A 16,395-nucleotide genomic window follows, 5' to 3' on the forward strand; every position below is an offset into this window, starting at 1 on the left:
TAATCGGTACAATATATAAAAAGATTTACTAGCATTTATATATAATCTTTGAAAGCAGTTTGTTTATTAACCAACGTGTCCTTTCTGGGAGGGTTTAAGTGTCAGCAGTGGTGATTTTATGTTAATCAGATTGATGTAGACAGAAGCTTCTGTTACTATTGATATCCTTAGTTACAGTGGTCTTTAGTACACTAGACAGGATTTCAATTTCCAGTGTTGCACAGGACTGGTGCTTTTCATGTTTTACTTAACATGAAGGAGGTTTTCAAATAAGAACATCTAACTTTATAACCCACCGACTAAAACATGAAGTATCAAAATAATAAGCATGCTTAACTGTGTATGTAGGCGTTATCTTCAGCTAAACTGAGTGGATCCAATTACAAAAGAAGTGTCCTTTTTCCCCCTCTTGCAGCTTAAGTCTGTAATAAGAGTCCTAGACTCCTTCAGCCATGTCCCCAGAGAGAAAGTGAGGCTTTTAGAATTTAAAAACAAAAAAGCTGATCCTGTTCCCCAATGGCTGCAAATTCTAGAAATTATCACTAGTCATGGGAAAGATATCCTCAAGTTCAGAGGGGACAACCCCTAAGTTGAAAGCTGTGACTGGAGCGTACCATCTGCAACAGAGGTCTTGCAGCATTTTGGACTAGAAGGAAAGCCATTTGGCAGTGACATATCTTACGTGCTCTCCCTCTTCCTCCTCCTCCTAATAAATTGGCCAGTTGAGATGAATTTGGTAAGTGGGGGTGAATGTAGAAGAAGGTGTCATTTGTACAGTGCTTTGAGATTTTGGAGAAGGTGGCACTGAGACTTGTATGTTTGATCATGACTACATTAAGCAGAAGGAATAAACTGCTCAGTTATAAACAAAGCATTTCTTTCATAGCCTTTTTTAAAACAATATGTGTTTTTCCGCAGGGGTGTAGTTCCTTTCAGCCAAAGGAAGAAAATGCTAGAAAAGGCCAGAGCAAAAAATAAAAAGCCCAAGTCTAGTGCTGGTATCTCCTCTATGCCAAACATAACCGTTGGAACCCAGGCAAGTGCAACTGTCACAAGTGGCATTTTTACAGTGCTATATGATGAACTTACAGCCTGCTCTTAAAAACCAAAATAAATCCAAACAAATTAGGTTCTATTCTTGTTATGCACAAAAGTTGTATTGATAATATGGAATTAAAATAGTATGTTTTAGTTTGTGACTATAAAATGATGTGTCCTGTTAGTGTTGTTATTGTTTTACAAGTATGATTATTGCTGCAAACATAGAGGAAGAAGCTGTACTCATACAAAGTACTTCTATTTTAACTTACCTACTGATTCTGTATTTTGAGAGAAGGTAAGTATTGAAATACGATTCTCAATAGAGCACATAGCTTTGTAAATTATTTGGCATTTTAAGTACTTGCAGTATTAGAGTCTGGGTTTGATTTATTTATGCAGTGGGATAGGCCTTTGGTTTGAAGCCTTTACCAAAAAAGGTTAATAGCTGATACAGAGGTGTAGGATTCTTTTGTGATTAGTATTAGAACTAGTGTGAGACAAAACAGCTCCTTCCCAGGGAGCACATTTCTTTTGGTTCCAAATCCATTCTCATCACCTCTGGGATGAGTCTTTGTTATTGGATGAATGGTTGCACTGCTAAAGCTGTTGCTTTCAGCTGTGAATTGCGCAACAGCCTCTTTTTTTCCTAGCAAAGTACATAGGACATCATGCTGACTTTCCTCTTCATCTAGTTCCATAAATTTTCTTATTTTTTGACTACTACATATGTCACAAAAAATTGCATGCATATATCATTTCCCTCAGTATAATCTGTTCTTCTCATAGAAATAAATATTTCTATCTTTAGGTATGTTTAAGAAATAACCCCCTCTATCATGCTGGAGCAGTTGCTTTTTCAATCAGTGCTGGAATTCCTAAAGTGGGTGTGTTAATGGAATCTGTTTGGAACATGAATGACAGCTGTCGATTTCAGCTTCGGTCACCTGAGAGCTTGAAAAACATGGAGAAAGCTAGCAAAACTACTGAGGCAAAGTAAGTGTTGAGAAAACACACACATACACACAGAACATTTATTTGATATTGTCTTGAATTGGTGATTAATTAAAAATTGAAATGAAGGAAGGTCAGCTTTTTACTTTGAACTTTTTGCTTTCTATGAGATTTTGGCTTGCTTATAAACACTGCTAAATGTGCAGAAATGCTCACTGCAGGACAGGCTTCTCAGTTGTGTGAAACCACTATGGAAATGTGAAATGCAGAAGGAATACTAGAAGAAGACTTTGTTCCAGTATTTCATAAAGTTTCTAAGATTTTATATTTGAATAACTGAAAGTGTTTTTGTTATGGAACTAACTCTTTTCAGGCTGTTCTTCATGGCATTGAGAGACCTGTTTCACCTCCTCCATAGTTTGAAAAAAAAGTCAGTGGGTTGACAATTGCCATTTAAATGTTTCTTAAAACAGATTTAAACCATTTCAAGAAAAGCTTGAAAAAGTTTAGCAGTTTCAGATTACTGTATAAAGCTAGTAATTCTTCTTGTCTTCAAATGAAGTGCATCTAAGGATGTTTATTTTCTGTAATATTGTATCTATGCTCAGTTGATGTTACCAAACTGTAACATCAGATGTATAGCCTTGTCGGTTGGGATGGTTGTTTGCAAGTATGGAGTTGTTTCATTAAAGTATTAATAAAGGAACATGCCTGGAATACACTGACACTTTGTCCATTATCACAGAAAAGATTTCACCTTTTTCTTTCTTCATTCTAAGTAACACCTTTTATTCTAGACCTGAAAGCAAACAGGAACCAGTGAAAACTGAGATGGGTCCTCCACCATCCCCAGCTTCCACTTGTAGTGATGCATCTTCAATAGCAAGCAGTGCATCAATGCCATACAGTAAGTAATGTGTAGCTCATAGTAACACAAAATATTTGTGTAGATAAGTTTTCATAAAAGGCAGTTCTACAAAGATTCTGCACTAATTTCAGAATCCTTTTCAATCTTTCAGTCTCAACTGCAATATATGTAAAGGCTTTTGTAATAGACTTCAGTTAATCAGTGAGTTGTCGGCGTTACATTTAAATGTATTAGTATAAGCAGGGACTAGTTGATGTAAGGTGTATCAAAGCAAGCATAACACTTAGTTCTCAGAATCAAAAGTATCTTTCAGGAGGTGATTCAAGAGGAGGTCTGAAGATAAAGTTGTTTATGTTTAATTGCAATGTGATAGTTTCTTTGCAACCCGGAAGTTAAACTTGTTTTGGAAAATTCTTTTTAAGATTAAGCTGCTCTGGCAGAGCATGCCTTGCAGGTGAACTTCAGGGCGTAAAGCACTAGTTTGTCATCTATTACATAAAATGTCTAAAACCAGACATTCTTTACTAACATACAAAAGCAGTGAGAGATGTTTTATAGCACAAGTTGTACTTAAAAATGTAAAAGGCTGCATTAGAATTCATGTAACTGACCTCTTAAGCATTTTTTTTTCTCAATTTAAACCCATACATTTATACAGGATTAATTACAATGCCATCATTTGAAGAAATCTTCTTACTGCTCCTTTTTCTTCTAATAGTTCACATACTGCAGTTTTAAGAAGTGTTCACCTAGAGAATCAAATGGCCTTATTCAGTGACCAAGAATCTCAGATCTGTAGTATGAATTAATTTTACTAGTAGAGTCTTTTGCTACTGATTTCTTGTCTTTTGCAATTCTTTCAACTGTAATTTTTCACTGACTATAACTTTACTTGGGATTTTGAACTAGTGTTTGCAGTTAACTTCACAGATAGCTTAGAAGTTCTCTGCTTCTTACTTTAAATATGTTGATAATATTAATTATACTATATACTCAATTCAGGAGACTAAAGGTTCTTGTCAGTATTAATTTAGCCATGTTATGTATTTAAATTTGATCCTGAGAGTACTACAGTTACTGTTCAGATAATGTCTTTGCAGCAAATCTAACTGTATTGCACATGCTATTAGGCCACATAGCTATTTTCTGCCTCATTTGCTACTCTTCTAGATGTTTACCAAAAACAAGTGTACAAGCAGACTTTTTGTGAGGGTGATATAAAGCACTGTAGCAGGGCTGGATGAAGGGTCCTACGATGTCAGCCTTTTTACTTACAGCATGAATATCTGAACCCTGCCAAAACAATTTCTTGTATTGTAATTATTTTGCTTAAATGTCCTTAAAAATTGCCTTGTTTTTTCAGATTGGCTTTATTAGTGCTAATTTCGTAGAAAACCATGAAAGTGGCATGGTAAACTACCAGGTAGCTCTGAGTTTTAAAGTCAGATTCTCGTTAACTGCTTGTTAGTTTCTAGATTTGACTGTTGATAATCTTTATGGGGGAAAAGGTTTGATGTTTATTGAACATTTTGATGCTTTGATTAAATATTTCAAGTATTTTTTTTTTTGTAATAACTTTTTTGTCTCAGAGCGACGACGATCTACTCCTGCCCCAAAAGAGGAGGAGAAAGTGAATGAAGAGCAGTGGTCTCTGAGGGAAGTTGTGTTTGTGGAAGATGTCAAGAATGTTCCTGTTGGCAAGGTTTGTCTAAAACACACTGTCCCACTGTCTTTGGGTAGGGAGAAAAAAAAGTTTTTCCTTTTAGATAAGCTAACTGTTAAAAGAATCATAGTTTTGGGGATGCTTCAGAATGTTTCTGACTACTATAACTTTTGTTACATTTTTATTTGTCCATAATGTCTCCCTTATGAGGAGAGGCTGAGGGAGCTGGGTCTCTTTAGCTTAGAGAAGAGGAGACTGAGGGGTGACCTCATTAATGTTTATAAATATGTAAAGGGCAAGTGTCAAGAGGATGGAGCCAGGCTCTTCTCAGTGACATCCCTTGACAGGACAAGGGGCAATGGGTGCAAGCTGGAGCACAGGAGGTTCCACTTAAATTTGAGGAAAAACTTCTTTACTGTAAGGGTGACTGAACACTGGAACAGGCTGCCCAGAGAGGTTGTGGAGTCTCCTTCTCTGGAGACATTCAAAACCCGCCTGGACGCGTTCCTGTGTGATATGGTCTAGGCAATCCTGCCCCGGCAGGGGGATTGGACTAGATGATCTTTCGAGGTCCCTTCCAATCCCTAACATTCTGTGATTCTGTGATTCTGTGATAACACAGTGATATTAATAGGCTGAATGTGTTGTGAATAAAACTTGATGAATCTTAAAAAATAACATTCTGGTACTATGTTTTGGTTAGAAATGCCATGCTTCATTAATATGACTATAAGGTTATTTGATTTATTACTCCAGAAAATGTTTGTTTGGTCCTTGTAATTTTTTAATTTTCTCTCTAGTAAACCTTTGCTCTGAATAAGGGTGCTATAGAGAAAAATACTCCATTTCTCCTTTGGCACTGTTGTAAGCTGTTAGGAGGGATGAGGTCAGTTAGACAGTTCTCTGCTATGCTTTTCTAAAGAGCAACAGGAAAGCCAGTAAAGGTTTTCCACAAAATGAAAAGGTTAGATTGCTTTCTACTTGATTCATAGAAGATGAAAAAAACATGTTACCAGAAGAGGAAATAACTGTCCAACAGAAGGCAGTTGGATTTAGTCAGAGTTATTTTACTTGCATGCCTATTGGTTTTACTTGTGCAGGAGTGGAAGATTTGCCTTGAGCAGTATATTTGAAAGGAGAAGGCCCACAATGAATTTTCATTATCAGGTTTAGGTCACTTCTTAAAGGAGAGTATGGAGCAATTTAATTCATTGAAACACTTCAGTTTCTGTAAACGAGGTGTTGAGATCTAGTTGAAGTCACTGAAACCATTGTTTGCCTCTCATACCAGCTTTGGGAAAGCCCCTGTTGTCCTTACCTGTCCTTACTGTTTTAGATCCTAAGATTTTCAGGACAAGAGACTGTTTTAGTATTTCTGTATACAGTTGTAAAGGTGTCTGTCTTTGTGCACTGCATCAAGGAGAAGAACTACTATAATAAATATAGAAAAATGTTGATATTTTCACTGAAGTGCTAAAACCAGTAAGTGGGCTGTCTTCTGAATAGAGTTACTGGTGCTGAGTATATCCGTCATTTATGGCAAATATGCTTTTTTTCCTTCGTAAAGCATGCTGTCCTTTTCCAGTGATGTATGTGGTCATTCACTTTTTTCCTTTTGTAATTTTGTAACACTTCAGAGTTTAGATAGAATCGAGCAGACAAAACCATAAAAATTTTTTGTCTAGTAGTGTCCAGGTTAGAAAAAAGTGAATGGAGTGTGATAGACATGAGCTTCTGTCAAAATGTTTGCCACCATTTAGAAGTATTTAGATAACTCTTTGTTTTACACAAAAAAGAATTGTTCACTTAGGCTTCAGGAGGTGGAATTTAGAGATAGGAAAGGGGTTTGGATTTACTGATGCTCAGCCTGTGTTCCTGAAATAATTCTGTTTCTGGAAAATTTGTATTCCTATACTTTGGGTGTACACAACATCTTCATGATGTCTCCAAAAAGTGCTTCTGAGACCACTGTTTGTTCTGTTTGTAGAACGGTGGGCAGGTAGATGGTGTCAAGTTCTAACATGCCTGTTTCTCTTTGGGCTCTTACTGATCTTGATATAGTAACAGCCCTCCTCTGAGCGCCTGTGATTATTCTGATACCAGTAGATTGTACAACCAGCATGTTACACACTGCTTTGTAAATGTGGATTGCGTATGGTGCCAAAGCAACAAATGACCAGAAAGTGTGGCAAGAGTGCAGAAGTTCTTACGTTGGGGCAGTCTTGAAAGAAATGAAGAAAGCAGAAGTCTGCTAGATATACTCTTGAATTTAGTCATTTTTCCCCTTGGAATAAATTATCTTCCAATCTCATTTCAATTTAAATCCTTCATGGACTTGAAACAAAACTAAGCCTTTATACTTGCAAGTCCATCATTAAATGGAGGAGGTAATGATTGTAAGATTATCCACCTAATGGAAGACTGATGGAATGAAAAAGCCTGGCACTTGTCTCTTCTGTTGTCTGCATTGGTGAAAAATCTGGTAAGAGTCTTCTTTCAGTGTAGTTTAGAAAAGGTACAAGCTGAAATAAGCCTTTGTTACTGCTTACTGGTATCAGAGGAATAGAAGGTGGTTTTGTCCATCCCATGCACTTTGGGACATTCTAGTTACCCACATTAGCTTCTGGATCTCGTCTTCTGGAATGGCTTAAATGGTGTCTGGTTCCACTGTTAGAACAAAAGGGTAGGGAACCTGTGTTGGAGCTGCTTTTTTCTTTGGCAGCTGTGGTTCATTTTGGTCTGAGGCTTTCCACTGGCAGTGTCCAAGGCCTCCCCAAACTGCTTCTGTTCATCAAAGTTACCCTCAATCAGGTAAGACTTATGTGTATTGCCAGTTTTGCAGTTCCTATGCCCAGAAAGCTTATCAAGTCCTAGGGATTTTGTGAAACATAAATTTGGATTGAGTAGTTTGTTCTTTAACTTGTACTTTATGTTGTATTATTTCAGTCAGTCACTTGAACTTTTTATTTTTTGTTTGATTTCTGTCTGAGATTGAAGCCTTCCAATGAGAAGGATAAGTTGAAAGAGCTCAGGCTGGATATAGTCCCAGAAGAGTTACCTAATCCCTATTAGGAATCTGTTTTTAGTCCTTCGAAGTTGAATATTTTAAAAATCATGTCAGTATTTCTTTGGAACTGCTCATTCTACTTTGAGACTTGAGGTACAAGCCTTTTCTGTGATGTTAAAATTCCTTCCATTCCAACAAGGAGGTTGGATAAGAAATAAAAGATGTATTTTCCCTGGTCTGCTGCTACTCTGTCTTGAGAGGGAATATGGTGATTCTGGAGAGGGAAGGATTCTGCAGATTGCCAGTGGTCCAATCCAGACAGGTTTGCTTCTGAAAGGCTCAAGTGCTGGTAGTCAATTTTGTTATTTTTAGAGGCTACTTAGCCTATCATTAATGTGATTTTAAATCACAGAGAATCACAGAATGTTAGGGATTGGAAGGGACCTCGAAAGATCATCTAGTCCAATCCCCCTGCCGGGGCAGGATTGCCTAGACCATATCACACAGGAACGCGTCCAGGCGGGTTTTGAATGTCTCCAGAGAAGGAGACTCCACAACCTCTCTGGGCAGCCTGTTCCAGTGTTCGATCACCCTCACCGTAAAGAAGTTTTTCCTCAAATTTAAGTGGAACCTCCTGTGCTCCAGCTTGCACCCATTGCCCCTTGTCCTGTCAAGGGATGTCACTGAAAAGAGCCTGGCTCCATCCTCTTGACACTTGCCCTTAACATATTTATAAACATTAATGAGGTCACCCCTCAGTCTCCTCTTCTCCAAGCTAAAGAGACCCAGCTCCCTCAGCCTCTCCTCATAAGGGAGATGTTCCACTCCCTTAATCATCTTCGTGGCTCTGCGCTGGACTCTCTCTAGCAGTTCCCTGTCCTTCTTGAAGTGAGGGGCCCAGAACTGGACACAATACTCCAGATGCGGCCTCACCAGGGCAGAGTAGAGGGGGAGGAGAACCTCTCTCGACCTGCTAACCACACCCCTTCTAATCCACCCCAGGATGCCATTGGCCTTCTTGGCCACAAGGGCACACTGCTGGCTCAAGGTCATCCTGCTGTCCACTAGGACCCCCAGGTCCCTTTCCCCTACGCTGCTCTCCAACAGGTCTGCCCCCAACTTGTACTGGTACATGGGGTTGTTCTTGCCCAGATGCAGGACTCTACACTTGCCCTTGTTATATTTCATTAAATTTCTCCCCGCCCAACTCTCCAGCCTGTCTAGGTCTCTCCGAATGGCTGCGCAGCCTTCCGGCACATCAGCCACTCCTCCCAGTTTTGTGTCATCAGCGAACTTGCTGACAGCGCACTCTAATCCCTCATCCAAGTCATTAATGAATATATTGAATAGAACTGGTCCCAGGACCGACCCTTGTGGAACTCCGCTAGACACAGACCTCCAACTGGACTCTGTCCCATTGACCACCACTCTCTGGCTCCTTTCCTTCAGCCAGTTCACAATCCACCTCACTACCCGATCATCCAGACCACACTTCCCCAGTTTAGCTGCGAGGATGCTGTGGGAGACCGTGTCAAACGCTTTACTGAAATCGAGATAGACCACATCCACAGCTTTACCATCATCTATCCACCGGGTAACATCCTCATAAAAGGCTATCAAGTTGGTTGAGCAAGACTTCCCCTTGGTGAAGCCATACTGAGTGCCCCTAATGATCCCCCTATCCTTGATGTGCCTAGAGACAGCACCAAGAACAAGTTGCTCCATCACCTTTCCGGGGATGGAGGTGAGGCTGACCGGTCTATAGTTACCCGGGTCCTCCTTCTTGCCCTTTTTGAAGACTGGAGTGACATTCGCTTTCCTCCAGTCCTCAGGCACCTCTCCTGTTGCCCACGACTTAGCAAAGATGATGGAGAGTGGCCTAGCAATGACTTCCGCCAGCTCCCTCAGCACCCGTGGGTGCATCCCATCAGGGCCCATGGATTTATGGACGTCCAGGTTGCTGAACTGGTCCCTGACCCAGCCCTCATCTACCAAGACAGACTCCTCCTCTATCCTGACTTCTTCTGGGGCCTCAGGGGTCCGGGGCTCCTCAGGACAGCCTCCAACAGTATAGACAGAGGCAAAGAAGGCATTCAGTAACTCCGCCTTCTTTTTATCCTCTGTCTCCAGGACCCCCACCTCATTCATCAGTGGGCCTACATTGCCTCTAGTGTTGGCTTTACCTGCAATGTATTTGAAGAAGCCCTTTCTGTTGTCCTTGACCTCTCTTGCAAGGTTTAATTCCATGGAGGCCTTAGCTTTCCTAGTTGCCTCCCTACATCCTCTGACAACAGACTTATATTCCTCCCAAGTAGCCAGCCCCTCCTTCCATGATCTGTACACCCTCTTCTTCCACTTGAGTTTGCCCAGCAGTTCCCTGTTTAACCATACAGGTCTCCTGGTACCCTTCCTTGACTTCCTACCTGTTGGGATGCTCTGATCTTGAGCTCGGAAGAAGCAGTCCTTGAATGCTAACCAACTATCTTGGGCCCCCTTACCTTCTAGTACCCTGTCCCATGGGATTTCCCCTAGCAATTGCTTGAAAAGGCCAAAGTTGGCCCTCCTGAAGTTCAGGGTTGTGATTCTGCTAGCTATTCTGTTCCTGCCACATGAGATCCTGAACTCTACCATCTCATGGTCACTACAACCAAGGCTGCCCTCAACCTTCACCTCTTCAACCAGACCCTCCTTGTTAGTGAGGATCAGATCCAGCAGCGCTCCTCTCCTAGTTGGCTCATCCACCATTTGCATCAGAAAGTTATCATCAACACACTGGAGGAACCTCCTGGACTGGGGATGGCTGGCTGAGTAGGCCTCCCAGCAAATATCAGGGTAGTTGAAATCCCCCACAACAACCAGGCCCTGTAATTGTGAGACTGCTCTCAGCTGCCTGTAGAAGGCCTCATCACCCTCCTCATCCTGATCCGGTGGCCTGTAATAGACACCCACAACAGTATCACCCCTGCCAGCCTGCCCCTTAATTCGCACCCACAAACTCTCAACTCGCTCCTGATCCGCCCCTGGACAGAACTCAGTACATTCTAGCTGCTCACTCACATAAAGAGCAACTCCACCACCTCTCCTTAGTGGCCTGTCTTTCCTGAACAGGACATAGCCATCCATGACCACATTCCAGTCATGCGAGGCGTCCCACCAAGTCTCTGTAATTGCCACTAGATCATAGCCCCCCGACCGAACACGGATTTCTAACTCCTCCTGCTTATTCCCCATGCTGCGTGCATTGGTGTACAGGCATTTCAGGGAGCGAGCTGGGCACACCGATTTCATCCCAGATTCACCCCCTGATTTCACCCCAGGGGGATGGGGGGCCTCCTGGTCTACCTCAACACTAGAGCGTTGCCCCAGTGGTGCAAGCCCAGCTACCACCCCATCCCCCTTCGAATCTAGTTTAAAGCTCTCCGAATGAGCCCTGCTAATTCCTGTCCCACAACCCTTTTGCCCCTACGACATAAACCCTTCCCACGTATTACGGTCACGCCTGGTATCTTATAAAAACAGCCATTATCAAAGAACCCAAAGCCCTGCCTGTAGCACCAGTCTCGTAGCCAGGCATTAATAGAGAGAATCCTACTATTCCAAACAACGTCATCACCTGAAAATGGAAGGAGGGAGGAGAAAACCACTTGTGCCCCAGACTCTTTCACCAACCGTCCAAGGGCCTTGTAGTCTTTCTTCATCCCCCTCAGACTACGGGATGCAGCTTCTTCCCCACCTGTCTGGAAGATGAGCAGGGGGTAGTAGTCTGTGGCCTTCACCAGGTTGGGGAGTTGCCTGGTGATATCCCTGATTCGGGCTCCAGGCAGGCTGCAGACCTCCCTGTGATGGGGGTCAGCTCTGCATATTGGGCCCTCAGATCCCTTTAGGACGGAGTCTCCAACCACTAAAACTCTTCTCTTCTTCCTTGTGGAGGAGGTAGCTATACGCCCGTCAGGTTTTTCTGACTGTGGTGGGACCTCTGATATAGGTTGCCTCTCTACCACATCCCCATTGGACCAGCTGTATTCCACTAGGGCTTCATATCTATTGCTCAGAGGCACCTGTGGAGGTGAGGTAGGCAAGGAGGGCACTCGCCTATTGCCACAGCCATAGACTTGCCTCCACTCACTCCTCTCCTCTAGGTTATCGTTTTCCAGCTGAGAGGGGCAGAGTACAGGGGTCCCTCGATCCTGGGAGCTCTCCGGCAGGTGCTCCCATTTTTGTTGCAGGGAAGGCAGAGCCTGGCTCCACCAGTCTATCTCCATTTCAGCCTCCCGAATGCTCCTAAGCCTTTCTACTTCGGCTTGAAGCCTTTCAACCTGGCTTTGCAGCTGTGCCGCTCGGCCGAGCAGATCATCTACTTGCTCACAGCGCACACAGCCCCCTGTCACCACAGAGACGCTGTAGCATTCCCTGCAGCCGGCAGCCTGCACCATCGCCTCCTTCCGTGGGAGCTCTGTCTGGGTTTCCACATCCATTTTGGTCTTCTTCCACCGGGTAGATACCATTGTTCTTTCACTGAACTGGGAAATACCTGTTGGTGACACCCCTGGTTCACAGCTCCTTGGCACCTTCCTCGCCTTGTGCACTGGGAGGGAGTCAGTGCCCTCCCCAACGAGCTGCAAACAACTGCAGCCTCTCCTGCCCTGGGACACACCCAGTCACTGCTGACTCACACAGTCACAGCTGAATCTCCCACTCCCTTCTGAGCAGGGACTAGTCCCTGCCCTCCAGGAGGCTCTTTATCAACGATAACAGGGGGTGGAGTGTTTGAATCGCCCGCGGTGCCTCCGCCGTGCCTCTGGCTACGCCCCCTCCTCTCCTGATTCGTTGCCGGGAACCTCCGGGTCCGGGGTCAGGAGGAAGCAGCTCGGGGCTGATGCTCGCGGGGGGCTCAGGGGGGGCCCAGAGTACGAAAAACCGCCCGGTTAAGCCCGATGTCGCCCTCGCCCCCGCACTAACCTCAAGTCGCTGCCGCTGCTTTCGCTGCTGCCGCCGCTGTCAGCATCAACAACCGTAAGAGGGAACAGGGAGCAGAAGTGAGGTTCAGGACCTGCCTCCTCTTCCTTTTGAGGAAGGGACTTCAGTTGAATGTTTTTTGCTGATCAGCGTGCTTTGGCATTGCGGTTTAAAGGAGTGTGGCAATGCGTTGATAGTGAGGGTAAAGGAGATAACAAGTATGTTCATCTTTCAGTTTATCAATTTGGTTTTTTTCTTCCATTAAAAAGCAAGATCAGATCTCGTTGTCCTGTGGTTGAAAATGCTCTAAAAAGGCATTTTGCTTTTGGAAAAAGATCTTTAAACTTCCATTTTGTTGCTTGTTTTTTTTTCATTCATTTGATTCAGTTCTTTTAATTGAGTACTGATAAGGCAAACCATGTATGTGTCGTTCTGTAAAATGCTTGTTTCTAATTGATTAAATTTTTGCATTAGCAATATGAACAGTAAGTACGTTAGTTCTGTAACCTAAAGCGTCTAAATCCTTTACGCTCTTGCATTTTATTTTTTGTTAATGTGTTTTTCACTGAATTCAGACTTATATCATTTCAATTAAAGAGAAATGTTGATGTTGCTTATTTACCTTGTTTAGTGCCAGCCCATTACACCACATCTCTGCTTTGGAGCTTTCTATATACAATTGCTATCAAGTGTTTCACTCAAGCTCCTAGTTGCTTGCTACATCAATGGATAGTTATATTTTCTTTCTGTGTAACAGCCAATAGCCGTAGTAGTAACTGTTTAACTAAAGAACTGCATTTTAGTTACCCTTTGAAGAGGCGAATTTCTTCTCAACTAAATCTTAATAAACATGTTTTCCAGTTTTTTAAGATACATGATTTTCTTGAATCACAAAATGAGAAAGAAAAAAATATTTGGCATGTGGACTCTGAAAGAGTCACCACAGAGTTCCAGCACTTTAAAAACCGTCAGCGTTTCTTTGAAAACATGAAGAGTGATGCAAGTGAAAAGTGATGTAGGTGATAGCACTTAAGAGCAACCAGAAAGCACGTAGAAGAAAACTTTTAGTTATGGAGATAGGATATGTTAAATATTTGGGAATTGTGCCTTTTCTTAAGGTGTGTTTCTTCCTCCCACCCCCATGATTATAAATTTGAAACTTCATAAACAAGGTTTCATATGCGCTGCTAGATGTTGACCATTTAGAATCTTCTGTTTTCAGAAGCAGCTCAAATTTACAAAGCTTTTATAGCAACATTTACTCGTTTAAAAAAAAAATTTCAACATATCAGACTAGAAGCTGTAGTTGAACCATCAGCATGTGATTTCAGGCTTACAAGTTTCTCTGACTACCTTAAAAACATCTAAATGTACCTTGATTAATTTTTTTTGACCAAATCACGATTTTTGTCTAGTGTTGTCTTGCAGGTCTCAATAGAAATCTGTCTTTTTGTAGTCTGGATCAGAGTTATCATTCATTAATCTTTTGACTAGGTCTGAATTTTGAAATTTTTGGGTGGTATTCTTGCAGCCATCGGTGATGCTCTACTACTAGAACTAGGAACCTCTGCTACTAGAGTGAACTTTCAGCATATGAGGAGCAAGTGCTGCGACTCTATCTACAATAATCTTTGTTACAAAAAACCTGCTAATACCTTTATATTTGTCAATTTATCCTTTTCTCTAGCACTCTTGATAGGCTGCACCTAGCTAGAGAAATTGGCAGAAAACATGGAAATGCCTAGATTTTTATTGCCTACAATATCTTGAAAATTTGAGACATGTTTTTCATTGTCAGGGATGTTTTAGATAAAGTTGACTACATCTAGATCTTTAATATTGCCTTGTAAGCACTTTCAGTGTGGAAACTATTGAGAAATTAGGGCCTTATCAAGATTGACATTTGCTTGTATCTGGTTTTGATCAAGACTGAGAGCATATTGAGATCTTTCTACTCAAAATTAAAACATTGTCTGTCCTTCCCCCTGCTCCCTTCCCTCTTAGCTTTGTTTTCCTTTTGAGAAAATTATGGTCTCAACCGGAAACTCAAAGAGCCTTGCTGTTTGGTTATAGCATAAGATGTTTCTATATCAAGGAAGCCTATTTTGACAGTTCTGATTAGATATGCATGGCAGCAACTCTTTATAGAGAGGCTTACAGTCTCAGAAATGACTGTCAGCGTGGGCTTGAACAACTTCCATTTCCTTGGGGGGCAGAGAAAGACACAGATGCATCAAGTGTGTCTGGATAGACTTCTCTGTATCCTTCAGTCCTCAGGGACTGAGTGGTGAACTTCATCATCAGGTGTAAGGAACAGGTAATAGACCCATAAACTAACTTCTTTTTTCCACTATGCACAGTCATATTGAGCAATGAGCACTAAGATTCTGCAACAGAGGCTTTAAAAATTCTTAGATGGGACCAAAAAAAAAAAAGAGCAATTTCCTGTTTCTTGTAGTACAAGAGCTAATGGGCACTTAAAGAGTAAGAGGCTCAGTATAGATGCTTTTTGTTGAATTGTTAGCTTATGTTTGGAACTTATTGCCACAAGGATAGTGTTTATCGCCAAAAGTGATTGGACAAATTAATAAGAGAAGGGTCTATCCAGGCTATTAAGCATGAAGTTGTCTTGCTGTTTCCAGTAGGTGGAAGCTGGAAAGATACCAGGGAAGTATCAGTAGGAGCTTCTCTAGTCAGGTGGTATTGGTTCCTATTGGGCATAGGATGCTGAAATGGAGGGACCTTTGGTCTGACTCAGGATGCCTATGAAGTCATGAAGAAATCCAAGTTTTTAAGATTTCAGTAATTTTAGCAAAACAAGGATAATGACCAAGAGCTTTAATATTTTATCACTGATTATAGCTGTAAAATTGTCACTGATTATTGTAAACTTTTTTCTTTTCCTGATAAAGATCTGGTTTATTTTGAAGTAAAACAACCTAAACAGTTTCTATTCAAAGCTTTTGGTAAAGCTGTAATGTGTTCTGCTTGTAGGTGCTAAAAGTGGATGGTGCTTATGTTGCTGTGAAATTTCCAGGCACCTCCAGTAATGCAAACTGTCAGAGCAGTTCTAATTCAGATCCTGATCCTTCCTCTCTTCTCCAAGACTGTAGGCTGCTCAGAATAGATGAACTGCAGGTATGTGTTTGTGAGACATTGAGTACACAATCAGTATTTTGAAATGTCAGCACTGTGTGCTTAATTGCATCTTAAAATTTTATGTATGTTTTCAGGTCGTAAAAACTGGTGGAACTCCAAAAGTTCCTGACTGTTTTCAAAGGACACCTAAAAAGCTGTGTATTCCTGAAAAAACAGAGATCCTAGCAGTAAATGTAGATTCAAAAGGTAAGTAGAATTTACCCCATAAGATACTCTGTTGGATCCTTTATTACCTGTCTCTCTTCCTAGTGGAAAACAACTACTGTCAAACTAACATAAACAGTTGTTTCCATTGATATTAGTCATTCCTTAAAAGTGCTTTAGTTAGAGTTCTTTTACCGGATGCCATCAGTAAAAGACATTAACTTTTTTCTTTATGTATCTTTGAAGGAGTGCATGCTGTTCTGAAAACTGGGAACTGGGTTCGATACTGCATATTTGACCTAGCCACAGGAAAGGCTGAACAGGAAAATAATTTCCCTACTAGCAGCATTGCATTCCTGGGTCAGAATGAGAGAAGTGTTGCTATTTTTACAGCTGGACAGGTTTGTGATTTTGTATCTTAGTCATTTAACCTCACTGCACTTCACTTCTGTCATCTTTGAATGGGATTGTACAGCCTTTTGTAAGGCTTTTCCAAAGACTGGCAAAGAAATAGTTCTTGAAACGGGTTATGAAAGATATGCTGCTACCATTAATATTTTGAATGCGCGAGGGGAATAGCAATCTAACTCACTTGAACACTTCTAA

General features: G+C 41.6%; 1 protein-coding gene across 1 annotated transcript in view; it reads left to right on the forward strand.

The window, feature by feature from the left end:
• Window positions 1-16,395, forward strand: part of UBR5 (ubiquitin protein ligase E3 component n-recognin 5) — a 95,234-nt gene that overhangs the window by 40,265 nt on the left and 38,574 nt on the right. The window contains exons 13-19 of the mRNA XM_068395692.1: window positions 919-1,036; window positions 1,850-2,034; window positions 2,790-2,899; window positions 4,450-4,562; window positions 15,481-15,624; window positions 15,720-15,831; window positions 16,036-16,190. Coding sequence (XP_068251793.1) covers window positions 919-1,036; window positions 1,850-2,034; window positions 2,790-2,899; window positions 4,450-4,562; window positions 15,481-15,624; window positions 15,720-15,831; window positions 16,036-16,190 — 937 coding nt within the window. The remainder of the gene's footprint in view (window positions 1-918; window positions 1,037-1,849; window positions 2,035-2,789; window positions 2,900-4,449; window positions 4,563-15,480; window positions 15,625-15,719; window positions 15,832-16,035; window positions 16,191-16,395) is intronic.

Source organism: Nyctibius grandis, chromosome 3 (assembly GCF_013368605.1).
Source record: "Nyctibius grandis isolate bNycGra1 chromosome 3, bNycGra1.pri, whole genome shotgun sequence".
NCBI classification, from domain to species: domain Eukaryota; kingdom Metazoa; phylum Chordata; class Aves; order Nyctibiiformes; family Nyctibiidae; genus Nyctibius; species Nyctibius grandis.